A 23,007-nucleotide genomic window follows, 5' to 3' on the forward strand; every position below is an offset into this window, starting at 1 on the left:
TTTACATATTACCCATATTTTTCTCTTCAAAATGTCTCATTCCAAACGTCACTGCATTCAATCACATCTGCATGCATCTGCTCATTTCACTCATCTATCCAAGTGCTATGAAAATTGGCTTCATCCTTGTGGTTTAGTACATTGCCATGCTTTTTGGACATGTCTAAACTTGGAAAATATACTCCAAGTCCAGTTCATCATTCAGCATCAAAAACAGCAGTGGTCCTTGAGGACACCAATGTAGAATTCGTTCGGAGTGAACAGATGTGTTACACTTGGCTCTTTCTCTCTGACACCCATTCTAGAAAATTGTCTAAATGTCCCTACAATCCCATGAACTTTGTATTTGTTCAGGTGTGCAATGTGGTGTTTTTTTTAAGTACCTTCTGAAAACTCTACATATAGGGAAATTTACAAGACACATGTACTCAAAAGAATTTAAAGAAATAACTAATTTTGTTCAGGATAAGAATTAGGGTTGCAAAAGCCAACTAAGATCAAGTACAGAGAGTGGACTTATGGACAAAATGTGCAAAAATAAAGAATTATGTGCTTGGGCTTTTTCATAAAAACATGGGCATTAAAACATCAATATCAAAGCAGTACACACCTTCTCTGGAGTCAAACACTTCATGTTGGTAGATTTAAGAATGTGCTGCAAGTATTCATTGAGGTCAGTAATATTTGTGTTAACTGTAACCTTCAGCAGAAAAATAAAGACAAATTAGGAGAAGCGAATCATTAATTTACAAAAACTTAGGTTAATCCATAAGAGAGAAACATTATTTTGGCAGGTTATTTCTCTACCTTGTTCTCCCACTCAAACTCAGCCCACATCTGACGAAATTCTGCATCAGTGCACACAGCAGGCTGTATATAGTCCATGATATCAATGTGAATGTCACTCAGTACCACACAGTTTCGATCACTAGCAGCCCCAGATATGTCATACACTGCAAGCACAAATATATGAGATACAATGGTCAGCTAATTTTCCAGTGGAAAAATTCATTTCATAAGTTCAAACATGTAAAAAGTTCAAATTTCAATCCCATTGCCGAGAACAAAGACATGTTGGTTTAAGCTTTGCATAACACTGTTGTTTACAATTGCTGAAAGAAAAGGCATGTTGCTAGTTTAATAAAATGCACCAAATATTTCTTTAATAAGGAAAACAGCAACAACTCTAAGAACAGCATATATTTGGCAATACCAGAAAAAAGTGGTTTTGGCTAAATATGAAATTCCTACTCACCTATATTACCAAAGATAATGCCATTTTCTGTTGATGCTACTTTCACATTGGCCTTAATGTTAGCAAAATCATGTGGAGCCAGAGTTAGAGGTGAAGGTTTCTCAACCAGTTTTAGATCACCTATTAAAAACAAAGCAAACACGATTCACATTTAATACCTGCTGATCTCATTTCTTTATTGAACCAACCTTACGAAGAGATTAACGTGATCAAAATAGAATACACATTTTTTAAATTGATGGCTTTTAGCAGTGCAGTCAATAATTTTTGAGTCAAAAAGATTCAAACTTGAAAGCCCATTTGAACACTCCAATACAGAAAGTTAACTGACACTGCAGTGCATTTCAAAGGATTCCTGCATTGAGACAGCTGCTTTCTTTCAGATAGGAATCACATATTGGTATGATGTATGTCAATAACACTGTAGAAAAGTAGTTGGTTGTAAAACATTTTAAGTCAGAAAAGGTATATTTAAAAAGTAGGAACTTTTTCAACCCGTCCATGCCAACCAGATATACCAACGCAATCTAGTCCCACCTGCCAGCCCCCTGCCCATATCAATCCAAATCCTTCCTATTCATATACCCATCCAGCTGCTTTTTAAATGTTGAAATTATATCAGACTTCACCACTTCCTCTTGCAGCTCATTCCATACACGTACCACCCTCTGCATGAAAACGTTGTCTCTTCGGTCTCTTTCATATCTTTCCCCTCTCACCCTAAACCAATGCCCTCTAGTTCTGGACTCCCCGATCCCAGGGAAAAGACTTTATCTATTTATCCAATCCATGCCCCTCATAATTTTGTAAACCTCTAAGGTCCCCCCTCAGCCTCCGACACTCCAGGGAAAACAGCCCCAGTCTCTTCAGCCTCTACCTATAGCTCAAATCCTCCAACCCTGGCAACATCCTTGTAAATCTTTTCTGAACCCTTTCAAGTTTCACAACATCTTTCCGATGGGAAGGAGACTGGAATAGCACGCAATATTCCAACAGTGGCCTAACCAATGTCCAGTACAGCCGCAACATGACCTCCCAACTCCTGTGCTCAATACTCTGACCAATAAAGGCAAGCATACCAAAGGCGTTCTTCACTATCCTATCTACCTGCGACTCCACTTTCAACGAGCTACAAACCTGCACTCCAAGATCTCTTTGTTCAACTACACTCCCTAGGCCTTTACCATTAAGTGTATAAGTCCTACTAAGGTTTGCTTTCCCAAAATGCAGCACCTCACATTTATCTAATTTAAACTCCATCTGTCACTTCTCAGCCCATTGGCCCAACTGATCAAGATCCTGTTGTAATCTGAGATAACCTTCTTTGCTGTCCATTACATCTCCAATTTTAGTGTCATCTGCAAACTTACTAATTATACCTCTTATGCTCGCATCCAAATCATTTATATAAAAGAAAAGTAGTGGACCCACTACTGATCCTTGTGGTACTCCACTGGTCACAGGCCTCCAGTCTGAAAAACAACCTTCCACCACCACCCTCTGTCTTCTACGTTTGAGCCAGTTCTGTATCCAAATGGCTAGTTCTCCCTGTATTCCGTGCCAACATCCAAATTCTAAAGCTTTGGTGATATTCTTTCCTCTTTTAAAGCAGTATTTTCCTTGAGGATATGTGCATTCCAGTTCTAGCATTGTCTCAATGCCACTTTATTGGCTTCTTTGGCAATGCTGAAAACCTGCCTTTTCCAGCTGGTATTCATGCTGTTCTAAAAGCAATCTTTGGTTAAGAATCTCTCATTCAAACGCCTGTGACTATAACTAAACATGAAGATCTTAATTTGAGATGCTCTATACTCACAGCATGCTTAGTACATTCACCGAATGATTTGGGAGGGTGGGAAAATAAGTTTAAATAAGGTTTGGTCAGCACGGTGGCTCTGTGGTTAGCATTGCTGCCTCACAACAACATCCACCTGGATTTGATTCCACCTTCAAGCAACTGTCTGTGTGGAGTTTGCACGTTCTCCCAGTGTCTGCATGAGTTTCTGCTAGGTGCTCCAGTTTCCTCCCACCGTCCAAAGACGTGCAATTTGGATGGATTGGTCATGCTAAATTACCCAGAATGTTCAGGGATGTATAGGTGCTTTAGCTGTGTAGGGTTACAGGGATAGGGTGGGGGGAAATAGGTCTAGGTGGGATGCTCTTCAGAGGGCTGGTGTGCACTCATTGGGTTAAATGGCCTGTGTCCACATTGCAGGGATTCTATGGAAGATGCATCACAACTCTCACTCTTCTTCCTCTTCATTCTTAAAGAAAGTAAGTGGGTAAAAGCCATACTTGTATGCTCTCCTGCTGGCAGGGGAGAATGAGATCACTTAAGGGCCACTTCCCACTCTGCCACAATTTTCCAGACACACGGAGGAGTTCAGTATGGAAATGGCAATAAAGAGAAAATCCAGGAGATTATCCTGGTTGGGCATGGAGGGGGTCCATCAATGATGTGCTTTCCTTGTCAAGCAACCTAGCCCTCCTAGATGCTTCCTTCAACAGTCCTCTACTACCTAGTCCTGTGGGCTAAGGTGCTACCTAATCTGACTCACTGAGGTAGGACTTCATCGCAACTAAGAAGTGAATGTTCTGCCTTCAACCAATTAATAGTTTACATAGCATTATATAGCTCTGAGTCTGCTGTAACTGATAATGAGACAATCCTCATGGATTCCTTGGGTGAGAGGATGGAAAATCTGACCATCTGGAAAACCACACCCATAATTTTTGAATTAACAACGAAAACATACCCAATGTGGCTAATTCCAGAGTGCAATTCTGAAGTGTGTCACTGGTTTGATTGACCACAAGAACATCAAGTACAATATCATATTGATTAACATGTACATAGGCTTCTGCATACACTGGATCAGAGAAACCAGTCAGTTGTGTGACCTAAAAGAGAGGAAAATATAACTAATTCAATATTCCTTTCCAGAAGAGAGCCAACACTAAACCTTGCTAAAATAGAACTTTTGGTCAAAAGTGATTATGGAGTATATTAGGATCAAAGTAAGAAAGGATCAGACTTGCATAAAACAGGATTGCATGTACAAAGAATGAACCATTATTTCCTAATCTTTGTTCATTGTTAACAAACTTGGAAATATTGCACAATTCTATCAGACACCATAGATCGTGGCACATAAGTCAACCTGGTATATAAAATAATCAGACTTTGTCGAGCCAACAATCACATTTAGGCCAAAACTTGACAGAATAATCAACTCTTGTTACATAAGGAGTTGGCCTTAATTTTTCACTGGTGAAATCTATATTTTATTCTTTTTATATGTTGACACATTGGATCAAAGAGTCAATTTAGATAGGTGATGGGTGGGAGTTTAAAACCTATCGATACTGAGCAGGTCATGTCTTGCAAATAATGAACAGAAATGGGTCCTCCAAAAAAGGAACAAAGCCAATTGAAATGAGCCAAATCAAACAATCAGTCCAGTCGTCTTCAGAACAGATGGTTGGTGTAGCACTTTATAAAAAGAAGATGTCTAAAATGTTGCAATAGAAGACTAAGATCACTCAGCTCCAAAAGCCTTCATGTCAAATTATCAAATTCCAGCAATTCATCATACAGTAGGAACAATGTCAGATGCAGCAGACAATGAATGTGAATGTAAAGGCATCCTGTAGAATCAATTAGCTCAGTAAAACAAATCACAATGTAATTTGAATCATTGGGGATTGCTTACTTACAATTCAAAATGATGACCATCTACTCCCACACCAGCAAATCAATCTATATTCTATACTGAAGTCGACCCACAGTTTTGGGATTCTTTAGAGGCTTCAAAAGGTCAAATTACATTCTGCAATGTGGTACATACACTTTCAGTAAGAAAAGATGTTGCAGAGTTCCAATAACTACCCAATTAAAAAGAATAATATTGTCAAATTTTTTCAAAACTGATTTTGGCTGGTTATGTACAACAAACTACAACTTACTGCCATATCAACGGCAAGATTAATAGTGTTATTTATACTAATCGTTGCAGGATTATCAAACAAGGGCAGATGTCATCTAAACATACAATAAAAGATGTTGCCCCAGATGTGGTGTTCCACTGTTAACTTTGTGAAAAAAAGCATCAAGCATACTGTTTTGTTATTGAACTGCAATGAGCAGCATGAAGATGTGTGTTAGACATGAATTGACGAGCCACACCAAACTCAATCAAGTCATTCTGTTGAAGTACACTTTTAGTAATGTCAGTCAACCCCTCTGGAACTGAAAATGAACTATGACAAAACAAGATCCTCAACCCTTCAGGTTCTGATTATTGGAATATTTAAAAAATGAATTTGGTTTAATATTCCATTTTTATCTCTCTCTTAATCTGATCTTAAAAGTCACTACCTACATTTGGCATTGAATACACTAACTCTACACTTCCTTCTCAGAACTTGTGCTGTACCTATCCTTCTGACTGGTTAGGGAGTTAACAGATACACACCATGTCCACTTCCATCCCTGATGACTGATTTCCCTCACTGAACTGTTGTCAATTCATACTTTCAGCAATGTAATACCCCAAAAAAGAAAACATGCAAGGCCAAAGCAAAGGTAGACATTGTTAGTTTCCAGAAGATAATACATATTAAAAGGGGGTTACATTGTGTGCTGCTGGACACCAGTTTGCCCTGAAACTATAAATTATGGTTCCTCAAGTGAAACCATTTTAGGTGAACACTAACGCTCAGCAAATCTGAGCCCTTTGTTTTATCTTGATGGTAAAGAGTGCCAAAGAACTTTAAGGGTAGCCATATTTTGATCAACTGCACAATGTCGCTCAGTAAAGAAGACAAAGCTTTTTCAGATGTTTGTGCGATACTAAGCAAGTCATTATATGGATAATCACTGGTGGAATGCCACACAAAATCTGTGTTGCAGCACACAAATACATCAATGCTGAACTTTAATTGACAAGTTAAGGCAGTTTCAACTCAGATCTGTTACAGTTTCAAATATTCAAAAAAAGGTCGGGCAAAGAACTGGTAAAACTGCTTGGTCATTATAATAAAAACTATCAGCAGGATACAATCTCTGTTTATGCACACTCACAAAATAGGTCTCAGCACCAGGGAAAACATTAGGCATCATGCCTAGATTGTAATAATAGGTTCATACAAATGTTTGCTTAAATGATCACAAAAAGATGTGCATTTTCACAGTACCTTGCTGAGTTTGGATGTTAACGGATCAGAAGTTTCTTTCCGTTGTGTATTACCCATTGCAGCCAATAAACTCAGCTGAAACTGGTCCTCCTTCGAGGTCATCTCATTCTTGGCCATCAGCTGCATAAAGGAAATGGGATCGTCTGCCTGTACCAATACATTCCTTTTTTCAGATTGTTTCTAAATGGCAAAGAGGAAAGAATTTAAAGCGGTAAGTACTCAAAATAAATTTAAATAGCAAACAGGCATTTTTACACCCGTTAAGTGATTGAAAGGCTCCCCATTTCTTTAAGAAGTCAACTACCAACACACACAATCCTAAAGTATTAATCATAGCTCGCTAGACTCCCTGTGAAAATAAGAGTTCTAACCCAGTCCAATCAGTTTTCACTGAATGAAGGGCCACATTTTACCAGTTCCTTTGGTATGCAATGTAAACACAAAAGGTTGAAGAATGTAGAAGAAATTATTTCCAAAACTTTCCAAAAGTAATTTTACATTGATCACACATTATAACAAGCATATACAAGCTAGTAACAAGTGACACGTTTATAGTAACTTTAATGTAGCAAAACATCCCAACACACTTCTCAAATAACATCTGAAACATAACTATACAGGGAGATTTTAGGACAGGAGGAGGAGGTTTATGAAGCATTTCAAAAGAGGAAGAGATTTGAGAAAATTCAGAGAAGACTGCACTAACCCTTTGTTTAGCATGTGAAATATTTGCTCCGTGAAAATGGCACGCTAAACGATAAATAAAAATTACCACAAGGTGACCCATCATAAGGGGGAGGGTTACATTTCTCACTGGCAATAGTACTTAACCTGGCTGACTCCAGAAGTTCTTCCAGTCAGACACCTGCTGTTTGCTCATTTAGCAATGGGGAGTGCAAAATGAGAGAGAAGTTACCAAGTCGAAGTTTCCTTCTCAACACTGCCAATATCCTGTTGATTAGTCGCAACATGGAGTTAGAGGGTGAGTGAACTGGGGATGCAGTATTGTTATGACATGGGGTAAACCCTCACAAGGTAAACCCTCCTGCTTAATTTAAGACCAGCAAAACAGAAAAGATTTATTCTGTACAGTAATCTGTTTAAAAACAAAAATCGAGTGGCCAACTTTATTTCTTTATAACAGAATAATTAACTAACCACTGTTTACAATTTCTTTCTCAAACCTATTTTTTAGCTTCCCTTCTATAATACCAGTCCAATAAAGCCCCGAAATAAATTTTAATGCCTTGTCTTGCTGTTGCAAGTCTCTTAGCCTTTCAGGACTAAACACTTCTGTCTGACCCTCTGCCTGTTCAGGTTTTTCCTGCACCATAACATCAAACGGTGTCCACTAACTGACCCTCAATTCCTTAGTCTTTCTCTTCACATTTGACTTCATGCAGTGACTTATGATAGTGGGATCTGATTACCACACAGTCTGGGAAAATACCAGGATATTTCTGTTTTAACTCCCCAGTTTCTTGGTCTTCCTTGGGTTTCTTCACAAGGGGTGTCACTCCCATCTTGGATCCTGCCAAATTATTCCCAAGAACAAGCTAAACTCCTGGAAATGACACTTTGTCAATCATTCCCACTGTAACTTCCCCAATCTTGAGTTGGCACTCCAACCTGATCTCACATAGGGGAACACTAAATTTCTGACCATCTATCCCACAAATTACCACACTCTCAGGTAACAGATCAGAAAGAGTGCATATTTGCTTGTCCCTTACTATCAGCGACCGGTTAGATCCTGTATCTCTTAAAATTAAGACTTCTTGTCCTTCTCCCCCTGTTCTCAGAGTAAACTTCACCCACAGAGGCAAAGTCTTTGCAGAGATTAGGCACTAACTCCATACACAGCCCCTGCCTTGGCTGTGCGCTCTCATGCAGCTCCTCAGCTCTTCTTGGAGTCTCCTTTACTAACTTCATTAATGCCACTGGCTTGGCTTCTTTTTCCACATCTTTTCCCACAGTGTCTTTCTTTAATGACCAGCACTGTGACTTTATGTGTCCCACTTTCTAGCAGTGAAAACAACTTTTCCCAGTACCCTTCTGAAACCACCAGCACTGTAATTTTCTGTGTCCCACATCATTACAGTGGCCTTTCACTTCCTTATCACCCTCTTGGGCTTCTTTAACATGTGGTAAAATCTTACCAGTGAGCTCGACCCTTAGTTTCGTAAGGTAGGATCTCCCTTTCTCCCAATTTCTATTCCTCATAGGATAAAATTCTGGCTGGAAAGTTGTCTTATGCACCAGCATGTATTCATCTGCTAATTCTGCTGCCCTTCTCACTTTCTGAACTTTTTGTCCCTCCACATGAATTTTTACCATCTCTGGAATTGAGTTTTTAAACTCCTCCAACAGAATAATCTCTCTTAGAGCCTCAAGTGTCCTAGCTATTTTCAAAGCATGCACCCATCGATCAAATTGACTATGTTTAATTCTTTCGAACTAATCGCAAGTCTGACCTGGTTCCTTCTTTGAACTGCTACCTATATGCTTCTGGTACCGATTCATAAGCACTTAAAATAACCTGTTTAACCTCTTCACAATCTCTTGACACCTCATCTGACAATGCGGCAAATATCTCACTAGTTCTGCCGACCAATTTAATCTGAACTAGAATTACCCATAAATCCTCGGACCATTCCATCAACCAACTTTTCATATAAAATAAAGAAAGCTTCAACATTTTTCCATCAAAATGTGGCAGAATTTTGACATACTTATATAAATCGCTACCTTCTCTTTTAATCTCCATCCTGTTAACTTGATTTTGCTGACTAAGTTGCAACTACTCAAGTTCAAATTCGTTCTCTCTTTCTCTCTCCCTTTCTTCTCTCTCTTTGCTCAGCCAAGACATTTCTCTCTCTCTCTCTCTCTCTTTGTTTTTCTCTCCCTTTACTTGTTTTACAACTCCACTTTCCTCAATTGTAATTTAAGTTTTTCTACCTCTACTGCATTTGCCAGTTCCTCTGACAAACCTAAATGTTTGAGTAATTCCCTTACAATTTCAGCTTTACTTGTGTCCTTGGTTAAACCCAAATCCAACTTATTTGCTACTTCTAAAAGTATGGCCTTTTTCTTTCCCTCTAAATTTCCTTGGAAAATTTGAGAATCATCTTCACATCCCAGAACCTTTTCAGCAATTTTAAGAGCAGTTTCTCTCATTTTTAATTTAATCAACCACAAGTCACCGAAATGAAACAAATGATCTCACCTATGTTTTATTTAAAGATCTAGGCCACTAATCTGCAAATGTTTAAATCTGCTGGGATTTTTATGCACCCCCAATCTATTCAAATCTATCTCAACGAGTGCAAATCAAGGACCAGAGCCCCCAAACTGTTGTAACACGGGGTAAACCCTCCTGCCTAGTTTAAAACCAGCAACACAGAAAAGATTTAGCCCATGTAATAACCTGTAAAAATCGAGTGGCTAAGAACTATTTCAAGTAAAAATTAACAACTTTATTTCTTAAAATATAACAAAATAATTAATGAACCACTATTTATAACTTATTTCTCTCACCTATCTTTTAACTTCCCTTCTAGAATACTAGTCCAAGTTGGGAGGAGCAGTCCTATCTGGAGCAAGGGGAAATGGTCTGACAGTGCTTATTTCTGTATTTTCCCAAACTTGCCTGCCCTTTTCACTGTGGGTTGCCAATGTCATTACATTCTTATTCAGACTACTGTGACAGAGAACTGTAACAGAAACTTGATATGATTACTGTTCATTCCTCATGTTTTGAGTTTTTAAAAATCAGCAGTATTTCACTGGCATGCATACTTGGTATTGTCAAATCTTACTTCCACTGAAGTGTTGTGTACTTCTTCATAAAATATATTCACAGGATATTTTGTAGCAAAAACAATTACTCAACATAACTATTAATGTAACATATGGTAGACTTTTATGTAGTTACCTTTTGAGTTTGCTTTTCCTCTTCCAGTTTTGCTGATAGCATTTGAGAGAGAGATTTTCTGCATTCTTTGTTGAAGATGTTGTTCATTAGTGGGGAACATTCTGAAAGGACTTTAAGACACAGTGAGATACGGTCCACGTCATCGTCTGTGATTGATTTCTTCGGGAGTGATGATTTACCAAGGTGTAAAATGCTGGCCATGATCAGCATGGCCTCTGCAGCAAAACTCTAAAAACAATACAGAAAAATGTAAGAAATACGAGGAGTAGATCACACTGCCCATGGAACTGTACGGCCATTCAGTACGTTCTTCTATGTTACTTTCACTTTTTCATCCTCTTCTCATTTTTCTTAATGCCCCCTGATGAAAAATCAAACAATTTAATGTCTTATATACTTATGAACTGAGTATCACAGACTTCCTGGGTAGAGGATATCAAAGATTCAAAGCACTGCATCAAACATTTTTGCTCTCTATCCAGGAGTTGCTTGCGTAGACGATGCATAAATCTGCCCTGATAAGTTATTGCATGTGTAACTGACACCCAAGAAAGGATTTGAAGCATGTTCATATCAATTATTAGGTCACATGCACAGAAGTACCAGAGAGAAAGTTATTCCCAATATTATACTCCATCCACCAACTTCTTGCCCTAACACTTATCCGTTCTGTTATCTTTTTGAAATTTGTCTCTCCTGCTCATATTCTAATGTTGCTACCTAACTCAATCATCAGAAAACTTGGTTATATTATTATATTCTGTACTCCTCACCCAGGTTACTGTTATGGAATGCAAGTGCTAAAGAACAAACGCTGATCATAGTATTACAAACTACTACCTGTTTAGATGTTCCATTTGCTGACTGCTCACCAACCCTTAAGCCAAGTTAAACAATTACCCCAACCTCATTGACCTTAAATGTGTGCATCAACCAAATGTTGGTCATTCAACTTAATCTGGTACTGTTAGCTATATACTGATACCTCTCATCTACTCTGCTATATTCTCAAAAAACTACAAATTTCCAAACTCTATTTACAATCTTGTAAAAAGTAAGTGAAATTATTTAAATCAAGAATTGAACAGTCCCACTGTTAGCAGCGTAAACACCAAATTAATGCCACTGGTCTGTTTTAAATGAAATAACTGCCTTCACTTAACACATTACATCATGTCTACAGCATTGTGTCATGCCTCGGTTATGTTATGAACTTTCAGTCAAGACTTTCATATTTTAAAACTGGACACAAAGACTACTAAAATGGCCACCGCAAATCATATGATCTTTGCATCTGAGTTTCAGACAGTCCAAAGTTTCAAGTGAATACCTGGTTAAATATGGATATTCGCAGCCATCCAAGGAATTCTACATCCCTTTGTTTAAAGAAAAAGCAACACAAAACAATGATAGAATTCCAGCCAGCCTCTCTATTTCTCCTTGGACTGAAAGGAATATTGAAACTCAATGTCAAAGACAGATGTGATTAGTTCCTAATCAACCTTGCATTGCATTATAATGGTCTAGCTCATCCAATCTGGACTGTGTGCGCAAAAGGGCATTTTTTTATGCTGCAGATCTCTATTACTCTACCGATCACTCTTACCTCCTGCGAAGAAGTGAAACACCTGGAGAAAAGAAATTAAAGAACAAAATCTCTTGGCAAGCCAAAGGAAACTTTAACGAACCCTAAGGGTGTTGAACTGCATTTTGCAGGTTTTCTCTTTCCACCCATAAAACCAATAATTTGTTTGTTTGTTCAAGTATGCTTATATAAGGGTATAAAGGGGTTGAAGTATAACGAATGCAGCAATATGTTGATCGCCTGCACCTGTTTGTGGTTAGAATGTATTTATTTGAAGTAAACAGAATTTAAGTACAGGAAATTCGCCAGTGTTCTCTGCAAACCTGACTCCAACAGTCGGGCACTCTGCATACTTTGATTATATCATTAATGTTTGTGGCAACTCAGGTGTCGCATGGTTTCCAGATCAGTGCATTTTCTCAAGTAGGTCGTAATACAACATTTATGCCACAAGTTTCTTGTCACCCTGCCTATCTTGTTTCCTTTAAATTAATCAATGTTATTTGCCTGAATTGCTCCTGAGTTCAATATTTTAACCGCTCTTTAGGTAGAAACACAGAATGGTTACAGTACAGGAAGTCATTCAACTCATTATATCCATGGTAGCTTTCTGCACGCACAACTCAGCTAAATTTCTTTTTTCCATCCTTTTCCCAAAGCTCTAAAATATATTTCATCCTTTGTTTCATTGTCATGCATCTTAAACCAGTGCCCTCTGGGTCTCATCTTGTCTACCAATAGTAATAATTTCTCCCTGTTTACCTCTACAGACCCCTAGTGACTTTTCTGTGCCTCTGTCAAATTTGCTTTCAATCTTCTCTTCTGCAAACACTCAGAGTTTATGAAATCTGTTTATGCAAATGAATGTTTCCTGTTCCTGGAACAATTCCTGTAAGCTTATCTGCAGCCACTGGAACATCTTTACATCTTTCCTAAAGTGTGGTGCTGAGAACTGGGTATAATATTCCCGTTAAGGCTAAAACAGTTTTCCATAAAGATTCATTCTATGTCCTTGCTTTAATACTCTATGCCTCTGTGTCTAAAGCCCAGAATCGTACATGCCTGATTAATCACCTTCTCAAACTATTCAGTCACCTTCAAAAGTTTGCACACACAAGCCCCTCATTTCTGACATCCTCTTTGGAATCAGATCCTTTACTTCAGATTGTCAGTATGTACTCTTCCTAATAAATCTTATTTTTCCACAGTGATCTGCTTCAAATTTCATCTGCCAAGTGTCCGTTCATTTAAGCAGCATATCTATATCCTCTTGAAGTCTATCATTCTACTACTTACTTCCAGATTTTGTGTTGTTAACTCAATCAAGTTAGTTAGATACAATTCACCTTTAATACATTGAAGTTGGTTTGCCTAAACATCCTGCATATAAGGAAGGTCAAAGATTATGCCAACACCTGTCAAATGTACACTATTACTTCCATCAGTAATCTAGGATGTTTCTGATCCAATGCAAAGTACTCATGTAATACCTCAGCCATGCTGTGCCTCAACATTTAAATCCCTTTGCTGGTCTCTAATTGACCCTAGTCACCCACTATATACCCTCTTATTCCGCTTCATCTCTTCCACAATTGCATCAGGCATCCAGGGTCTCTGGTTTTGTTTGTTCTACTTTTTCCCATTATGAAATAAATAACTTATTCCTGTATTCTCTACTGAATTTCTAAGTGACTACGATAGATTCATAGCCCTTTATTATGGTCTTCGCCAGAAGTGGAAATTTGTTGTCTAGTTCTATCCGATAAAACTCTGTCATGATTTCAAAGGGCCCGATCAGATCATCTCTCTGCTCTGCTTTTCAGGAGAAAGAATCCCAGCCTGTTCAGTCCTTCCTGATAGTGGTAAAGCCTCAGTTTGATACTGTCCATATCCTTTTTTTGTACATTGCTCATACCTTCATGTCATTTTATAAAGGTGGAGACAAGAAATGCTCATATAAAATTAAGTAAAAAGTAATGTGCTCAGACAAGATGTGAAGGCTCAGTGTTTTAAGGTAGCCAGGAAAGACCTAAAGAGCGAGCGAGGAGGGGACATGAGAAGTTGTTGGCGGATAGGATCAGGGAAAACCCTGAAGCTTTTTCTAGGTATAATAGGAATATAAGAATGACTAGAGTAAGATTAGTGCCAATCAAGGACAGGAGTGGGAAGTTATGCATGGAGTCCAAGGAGATAAGGGAAGTGCTATTTGGAAAGAGACAATGTTGTCAAGGAGAATATTGAGAAACAGGTTACCAGCCCAGATGGGATTGAGGTTCACAAGGAGGTGGTGTTAGAAATTCTGGAAAGTGTGAAAATAGATAAATCCCTTGAGCCTGATGGGATTTATCCTAGGATTCTCTGAGAAGCCAGGGAGAAGATTACTGAGCCTTTGGTCTTGATCTTTATGTTGTCATTGTCTACAGGAATAGTGTCAGAAGACTGGAGGATAGCAAATGCTGTTCTCTTGTTCAAGAAGGGGAGTAGAGACAAATCTGGTAATTATAGACCAGTGAGCTTTACTTCGGTTGCGGGTAAAGTGTTGGAAAAGGTTATAAGAGATAGGATTATAATCATCTTGAAAGGAATAAATTGATTAGGGGTAGTCAGCATGGCTTTGTGAAGGGTAGGTCGTGCCTCACAAACCTTGAGTTCTTTGTATAGGTGACCAAACAGGTGGATGAGGGCAAAGCCATTGATGTGGTGAATACGGATTTCAGTAAAACGTTTGATAAGGTTTCCCACGATAGGCTGTTGCACAAAATATGGAGGGATGGGATTGAGGGTGATTTAGAGGTTTGGATCAGAAGTTGGCAAGCTGAAAGTAGACGGAGGATGGTGGCTGACGGGAAATGTTCATTCTGGAGTTCAACTACTAGTGGTGTACCACAAAGATCTGTTTTGGGTCCACTGCTGTTTGTAATTTTTATACAAGACCTGGATGAGGGCATAGAAGGATGGGGTGAGTAAATTTGCGGGTGACACCTAAGGTTGGTACAGTTATGGATAATGCAGAAGGACGTTGTAGTTACAGAGGGACATAAATAAGCTGCACTGCTGGGCTGAGAGGTGGCACATGGAGTTTAATGTGGAAAGGTGTGAGGTGATTCACTTTGGAAGGAGTAACAGGAATGCAGAGGACTGGGCGAATGGTAGATTCTTGATATTATAAATGAGCAGATAAACCTCGGTTCTGGATGAAGGGCTTTTGCCCAAAAGATCGATTTAGAAGCTACTTGGATGCTGCCTGAACTGCTGTGCTCCTCCAGCACCACTAATCCAGAATCTGGTTTCCAGCATCTGCAGTCATTGTTTTTACCTCGATAAACCTCGGTGTCCATATACATAGACCCCTTAAAGTTGCCATCCAGGTTGATAGGGTTGTTAAGGCGGCATCTGGCGTGTTCTCTTATTGGTAGAGAGAGTGTTTCAGAACAATGAAGTCATGCTGCAACTGTACAAAACTCCGGTGTGGCCACACTTGGGAGTATTGCGTACAGTACTGGTCACAGCATTATAGCAAGAATGTGGAAGCTTTAGAAAGGGTTCAGAGGAAGTTTATCAGTATGTTGCCTGGTATGGAGGGATGGACTTAAGAAAGATTGAGGGACATGAGGCTGTTTTCATTAGAGAAGAATGTTGCGAGGTGACTTAACTGAGGCATATAAGATCATCAGAAGGTTCGATCAGGTGGACATTGAGAGCATCTTTCCTCAGATGGTGATGGCTAGCACGATGGGGCATCGCTTTAAATTGAGGGGTGATAGATATAGGTCAGATGCCAGAGGTTTTTTTTTAGTCAAAGAGTAGGTGGTTGAGGAACGTACTGCCTGCAACAGTAGTAGACTCACCAACTTTACGGGCATTTAAATAATCATTGAATAGGTATATGGACGTGATATCCAATGGTACTTATCATTGGATAGGTATATATCAAAAAAACTCAGTGCTCTAGTGATGGATAATCAAGATTCCACACAGGCTCAAAATAACTCTGCTCTTCAATTCTATCGTTCTAGAAATGAAATCTAGAGCTGGGTTTGCTTATGTAATGACATTAACTTGCACCCTTACTTTTGGTGATTTTTGTATCTGTACTCAGGCTCCCAATTAGACTCTTATTTTCCTAACAGGATATGGCTTCCGTGAACTTCCTCTCAAAAGCATTAGCTCAGACTTTTCTATATTGACATAAATTTGCCCATATTACGATGTGGTCACAATTTACTATATTCTGTCTTTAGTAACCAACAGTCATCCAATTTCATGTTATTCAGAAATTCTTAAAATTGTACTTCTGAGTCCAGAGTTCAAATTGTTAATACAAATTAGTCAACAATAATGGTCCCAGCATCAAGCCCTGTTGAGCACAAGTGCTCAAAACAATCCTCTGTTCCACTAAATTTAAGTTGTCACCAGTGTAATTCCCTGTCTGACCAAATCAAATTGCTGTTGGCTTACCCATTGAATAACGCTTCCCTGGGTCTGCTGCACCTCGTTTTTTGAATTTCCACACTCTATAATATGAAGCTACTGGCTGTGTCTGCATTAACAACTTGACTGTCTGCATATTTTTTGAACATGAATCAATGTGATTAATTTCTAACTTCTCAAGACCATTAAAATTCCTAAGTTAACTGATGCATTTTGTAATAACTTAGACATGAATCAATATTCACTCAACAACTCTGAAATCCATTTTTAAGCTTGTTTCTGTTTACTGTTTCACTTAAATACAAACACAACAGAAGTAGCTTTCTCACTTTCAAGTCATATTTTCAAACATAATCTCAATTATGACTTACATTCTGTTTCTTCTTGTCTTGTTGAAGTGCCACGTAACGCAAAGCTATTTTGGTTAGCGTAGTTGCAAGAGCACCAGCCACAAAGAAGTCCCCATCTAGTAGGAACCCTCGCAAGGGTGGTCTTTAACAAAGTAGGAAAACCTTTTTTTAAAATTCAGGTAACTTTATGATAAAATCTAGAATTGCAACATGTTCAATAATATATTTATGAGCCATACATTGTAACTTTGATTTTTACAATCCTACTATCATTCAACATAAAACTCTTTCAGACTGACTACCGCACCTCCCCAATTGTTTTGTGTGGGACTACTACTGTGCCAATAGGATAGATTTTAAACAGGTCTAATAATTCATAACTGGGTATGCGTGATCTACTATGAGCCATCAGCAGCAGCAGAACTGTGGCTGAATTCAATCTGGCCTAACATGTTGTCCACCCCACCACAATTAACAGCTGGATGACCAACCCTAGTTCAATTAAAGATGCAAGAGGTCAAGCTCGGAGTAGCAGAAGGCATGCCTAAAAATTAGTTGTCAACTTGGTGAAGCTGGAACACAGGACTTCTTGCATACTAACTAGTAGAAGCTGCATGTGATAAACAGAATCAATGGATCAGATCCAAGCTTTGCAGTGTTGTCACATTAAGCTTTGAATGGTGAGAAACAATTAAACAACTAACAGCAAGAGGAGATACCACAATCATCCTTATCTTACAGATGGAGAGCCCAGCACAGCAGTATAAAAAACAAGGGCTGAATCATCAGTCAGAAGTGTAGAGTTCCATCTCGGCCTCCTTCTGAAGTCTCCAGAATCACAGATGCCAGTTTTCAGGCAATTTAATTCATTCCATGTGATATCAAGAAACCGAAGGCACTGGAAATGCAAAGGCTATGGCCCCTGACAACATTCTGGCAAAAATACTGAAACCTTTGCTCCAGAACTAGCTGTGACCCTGGCTAAGCTGTTTCAATGAAGTTACAACATTGGTACCTACCCAGCAATATGGAAAATAGTCTAGGTTGATCCTATACACAAGAACTACAACAAAACCAAGCTGGTCCGTTACTACGTTATCAATTTACTGCAGCAGCTCAAGGTGGCAGTTCAGCAGCCTACTTAAGGGCAATTCAAGATGGATAATAAACGTTCGCCTTGTGACATGCACAACTCATGAATGTATTGGAAAAACTATGCTGATACTATCCATTGCCACAAAAGGAAATTAACCACATGCTGGGCAAGGAAAAATACAGGTCCATTTATGAAGGTGCTTTTGTCTTAATATGCAAATGAGAGAGGTAATTGTCAGTTTCAGTCCCAAAACAAGTATGTGTCTCTATTTAGCCAACTGCCAGTTTTTAAACACCAATTAAAAAAATTCAAACATTACCTATCTTCTTCCTTTTTAGAAGGCCTTGTGCTAAGGGCACTCTGTGTTGCATACGTCCCCATTTCTGTCACAAGTTTTTGTGTTGGAATCACCTGAACATCACCATCAATCTTCAGCTCACCAGTTTCTTTCTTTATCTCAGACTCAACTATTGGAATCTATTAATATGGGAGGCAATGAAAAAAAAAAGCACAACATCTATGGTTAGAAAGTGTCAATATACGTCTTGCAAGACAGTTCAACTAAATCAATTTAGCAATTTTGGATATTTCAATGTTCTTGGGGCCGCCACATGAATTTCATGTTAATGAGAAAATAATCCTTTATTGACATTCTTCAGATTACTTTCTTCAACATCAGGGCCACTTCTGTGCAACACTAGAATCATTTTTATTTATCATTGATGGAATTTCTTAAAACAGTTCCATTGCGGGAAATGAAAGAATGGCATTTTTCACAGAACCAACATTTAAAATAATCTGTACAGGTCAGGAATCCTATATTTAAAATCTCAGGGCCATCTAGATTTTGAAGAAAGGAATTTTTCAGTCTTTGCGATCACCACAGTCCATTCAGATCCTTTGCAACAAAAAAAATTCACTTAACCCAAACAGACTAAAAAACAAAACTTTTCTTTCCCCCAAAGAACCCGAACTCAGCACGTTGACAGGTGTGTTCAGGTCTGCTTCCAAAAAGACCTGCAGATTTTAGGTCTTTTCGATATTTGAACATACTAATAATGGATACCATACCTGCACATGCTAACTTAAACATCAATGCATAACCTAAAATGTTTCAGTAGATGCTGTTAGTTTTGCTTTTGAATTGCTGCATACAGATGATATTACTTAATTATTCACAGTTTTGGTAAGGAAAACCACGTTCATCTGACAGATTCTCTCAACCCTTCTACAGAGGGCACGTTTTGCAATTTATTTTGAAAATGCTGGGATACAAAGCGATGAGGGTAGTGTAGCATAGCATTTTGAGCGGAGTCGAGGTTGTGCATAATCTATTTCCTATTTTGTCTATGGTATTGGGAAAAGCAACCAAAGGGAGGAGGAAAAGAAATTCATATATTCGCGACATACCTCACCCAAGGATCGACGAACCTCAGTCATTACACTCTGAATATCCTCCTTGGAGCTACAGTACTCGCCCAAAATCCAGAGAGCTCCCCGGTATATCCTGTGACAAACAAGAAACAAATACATAAAACATTGAGGACTGTAACATTAATCTGAAGTAGTTAAGGTCTGATCAAATTCATGGGCTTTCTATTTAAGAATTCTATTTCTCTTCAGCAAAATATTCTACGTATTAATTTTACAAATAGAATAAATTGAAGACAATTTCATGAGTGAACTAAAACTAAACTTGGTACCTTCAATCAGAAGACCAACTTAAATCAAAACTCAAAATAACAGCAATCCTGCAAGACAACCAAATGTCAGCAACCTGCTACTGACACGTGAACAGACAAGACAATTTCAGAGATAGATGGCAAACTGCATTCCTCGGAAGGCTCAACCGGGGATGCAGGATAGATGGCAAATCATGAGACAGTCCTGAAAATTCCAGGACAAACTTATTCCCCTAATTATACAAAGTTAGGGATTATAGAGGTTGTATTTAGATTCAGTTTTGCTGATTGACTGCAGTAAACCCAAGATTATACTTCTGTTCAACCACAACTTTCACAACCTGCTAATACAGTGTACATAAATCAATAGCTTGTAACCTTAGAATAAAACTAAACTTTAACAAAAGATGAAAATCAAATATACAAGAGTGCCAATTTTTTTTTTGGCAGCCAAGATGTACTTTCTGGGATATTGTGCCTTCTTACTTGACAGATTTGATGGCATGGAACACCTCCAGCATTTTCTCAATGATGATTGGTCGAAGTTTATCAAAACTCTGAATAGCTTCTCGCACAAACTCGAGAACATCAGCAGCAGCCGCCTCATTACTATCACTGAGGAATTCCATCAACTACGGAGACATGGTACAGGTATTATTAAAAACAGTAAATATCAAAAAATACAAGTGATACATGTTTCAAGTCCAGTCTTACAACAAACATAGCTGGAAATCCATTGTTGTTTTCAACTGTATTTAAGAATAACTGTTGTATTGTCAGAAATCGCCACATACCTCTTTAAGAACCAATAATGAAATCAAACTAAGAGTTCATTCATACTAGCTGAGTTGTGAAGCACTGTTTAAAACAGCTGAGACATAAAACCAAAGGATTTAAGAAATACTTGGCATTGCATTGAGTTGGCACATCTCAACAGGGTGACAGTACAGCCTTGTGTGGATTTCAGGAGAGCTGAGGAAAAACACAATCAGTCAACCTCCTGGCTCCTCAGCTGTTGAGCACTGATGAGAATGAGATCAGGTTCACCTACACATACTCTCACGTGTAACTTATTTCACACCCAAGATACTTCATCAACTCTGATGAGGCTCGCACGTGAAATGTACTTCATTTGGATTAGGTACTGGACGATGCAATGTGTCTCAAAACTATACCTCATTATAAGTCAAAGCAGTAAAGGCGGGAAGGGAAGAACATAAATGAATTATGCTCACTTACCACAGGGATAACATTTTCAGCCATGTCTGGAAAACGGACACTGCACGAATGGAGTGTTCTGACCAGAAGCTGCCGGTACTTGTCTGTGTCTTCATGTTCTGATACATCATTTGTTTTAATTACTTCCTTCTTGAGAACTATGACAAGCTGTGGGACAATATTAAACAGCAAGCTTGCTGTCAAACACAAATTTGACATGAGAACCTCATATTAAATAAAACTACTGAGATAGTAGGTGGTCATACCTCTTCAACGTTACGTGATGAAACAAGATCCAATGCTAAGTGCAACGTCTTTTTGCGTACCTCCAAATCTGGAGTGCTCAAAACTCGGAGGACATCCATCACCAAATCCTGAAAGGTACATTTTTAAACTCAACTCATACAGGGGAAAAAAAAGCATTATTTTTAAATTTCAAAAACTCTCAGCTCTGAAAGAAGGGGAGTCATCAACCAACCTTATGGTCACATGACAGTAAGCTTTAAGTTTTGTTTCCAAAAAGATTGGGACTAATTCCATGACCCAAAATGAACCAGGTCCTACATATGTAATTACTAACAGCTTTACCCAAATCAGACAGTCAAATTCAAATGCAAAAGGTGGAACCATGTTAAAAATACACTATGTAAACCTTTCTATTAGGAATTTTCCTGCCTTCTTGATAACTAAGAACATAAGTTTCACATGGGAAACTGAATATTCTACCATTAACAATGTCATACTGCAACTCCAAAATTAATTGCTTTAAGTGGGATATTACTTATTTATTTTTCCTATCTGTTGTCCTGTTCATTCCTCTCATGCTTTTTTTCGCAAATGTTTTGGATTCTACATTACAAATGCCTTGTTGCTTTTCTGCTGTAACCTCGACACATAATATCATCCCAGTAAATCTCTACTTTATGACCTTGGCCTCCTTCCCAAAGTAGATGCCAAAGGGTGGTACTGCTCGTTTGGTTTACTACTTCCTTCACAAAACCAAAACAACTTTGCTGGAACATTATACTTTATATAACTTTTTCATCTAAAATTTCAGGTTTTGAATGCACACCCATCTAAAATCTCAGATTTTAACATTTCAAGTGATACCCTCAGCTTCTCTACTCCTTTTAAGGTTTTTGAACACATGTATTTCACTCAATCTGCTCAAATAAAATGCATCACCTCATGCTTCGGGAAAAAATAGCAAAGCAAGACAGTTGGTGCAAGAAAAAGAATGGGCATAAGAGATGGTACACGAGCAAAAAAGAATGAAAATCAAGTGGCTGCAAACAAAATGATCTTCAGGATGCTGAAGTTAAAAAAAAACACATCACAACTTCAAGTTACCAGTCCTAGGTTTATTACCTGCAGCACCCTCTCATGCGTAGGATGCTCCCGGAGATCGATCAGGCGATCAAGAACAATTAGCTTGACATTGTTATCGCTCTCTTTAATAATCAAATCAATATAGCACTGTGCAGCAGCCTAGAGAAAGACAAATGAAACATCTATTAATTTTTCATTTCTTAATATGACATTTTGAGATTCTTCTGTCACATACATATATCACATTTCTAAAAATTAGTTTATGCACATATTGCTTTGAAAGTGGTTCCCTAGACCAGGGGTGGTCAGGTCAAACAACAGACAACAGGTGCAGGCGTAGGCCATTCTGCCCTTCAAGCCTGCACCACCATTCAATATGATCATGGCTGATCATCCTCAATCAGTATCCTGTTCCTGCCTTATCTCCATAACCCTTGATTCCACTATCCTTGAGAGCTCTATCCAACTCTTTAAGTGAATCCAGAGACTGGGCCTCCACTGCCTTCTGGGGCAGAGCATTTCACACACCCACCACTCTCTGGGTGAAGAGGTTTCTCCTCATCTCTGTCCTAAACGGCCTACCCCTTATTTTTAATCTGTGTCCTCTGGTTCGGGACTCACCCATCAGCAGAAACATGTTTCCAGCCTCCAGAGCGTCCAATCCTTTAATAATCTTATACGTCTCAATCAGATCCCCTCTCAGTCTTCTAAACTCAAGGGTATACAAGCCCAGTCGCTTCAGTCTTTCAGTGAATCCCGCCATTCCAGGAATTGACCTCGTGAACCCACGCTGCACTCCCTCAATAGCCAGAAGGTCTTTCCTCAAATTTGGAGACTAGACCTGCACACAATATTCCAGATGCGGTCTCACCAGGGCCCTGTACAGCTGCAGAAGAACCTCTTTGCTTCTATACTCAATCCCTCTTGTTAT

The 23,007-nt window shown here is 38.7% G+C and overlaps 1 protein-coding gene across 1 annotated transcript in view; it reads right to left on the bottom strand.

Annotated features, from left to right (window-relative positions):
* The window catches only part of copb1 (COPI coat complex subunit beta 1), a 48,585-nt gene that overhangs the window by 6,210 nt on the left and 19,368 nt on the right, over positions 1 to 23,007 (bottom strand). Inside the window, exons 8-20 of the mRNA XM_072592352.1 lie at positions 22,116 to 22,235; positions 21,014 to 21,121; positions 20,769 to 20,915; positions 20,016 to 20,161; positions 19,258 to 19,354; positions 18,167 to 18,324; positions 16,773 to 16,893; positions 10,386 to 10,613; positions 6,452 to 6,631; positions 4,012 to 4,156; positions 1,256 to 1,375; positions 808 to 953; positions 611 to 700 (exon numbers count right to left, since the gene is read on the bottom strand). Of these exons, the coding sequence (XP_072448453.1) occupies positions 611 to 700; positions 808 to 953; positions 1,256 to 1,375; positions 4,012 to 4,156; positions 6,452 to 6,631; positions 10,386 to 10,613; positions 16,773 to 16,893; positions 18,167 to 18,324; positions 19,258 to 19,354; positions 20,016 to 20,161; positions 20,769 to 20,915; positions 21,014 to 21,121; positions 22,116 to 22,235 (1,806 nt within the window). The remainder of the gene's footprint in view (positions 1 to 610; positions 701 to 807; positions 954 to 1,255; positions 1,376 to 4,011; positions 4,157 to 6,451; positions 6,632 to 10,385; positions 10,614 to 16,772; positions 16,894 to 18,166; positions 18,325 to 19,257; positions 19,355 to 20,015; positions 20,162 to 20,768; positions 20,916 to 21,013; positions 21,122 to 22,115; positions 22,236 to 23,007) is intronic.

This window comes from Chiloscyllium punctatum, chromosome 22 (assembly GCF_047496795.1).
Source record: "Chiloscyllium punctatum isolate Juve2018m chromosome 22, sChiPun1.3, whole genome shotgun sequence".
NCBI classification, from domain to species: Eukaryota; Metazoa; Chordata; class Chondrichthyes; order Orectolobiformes; family Hemiscylliidae; genus Chiloscyllium; species Chiloscyllium punctatum.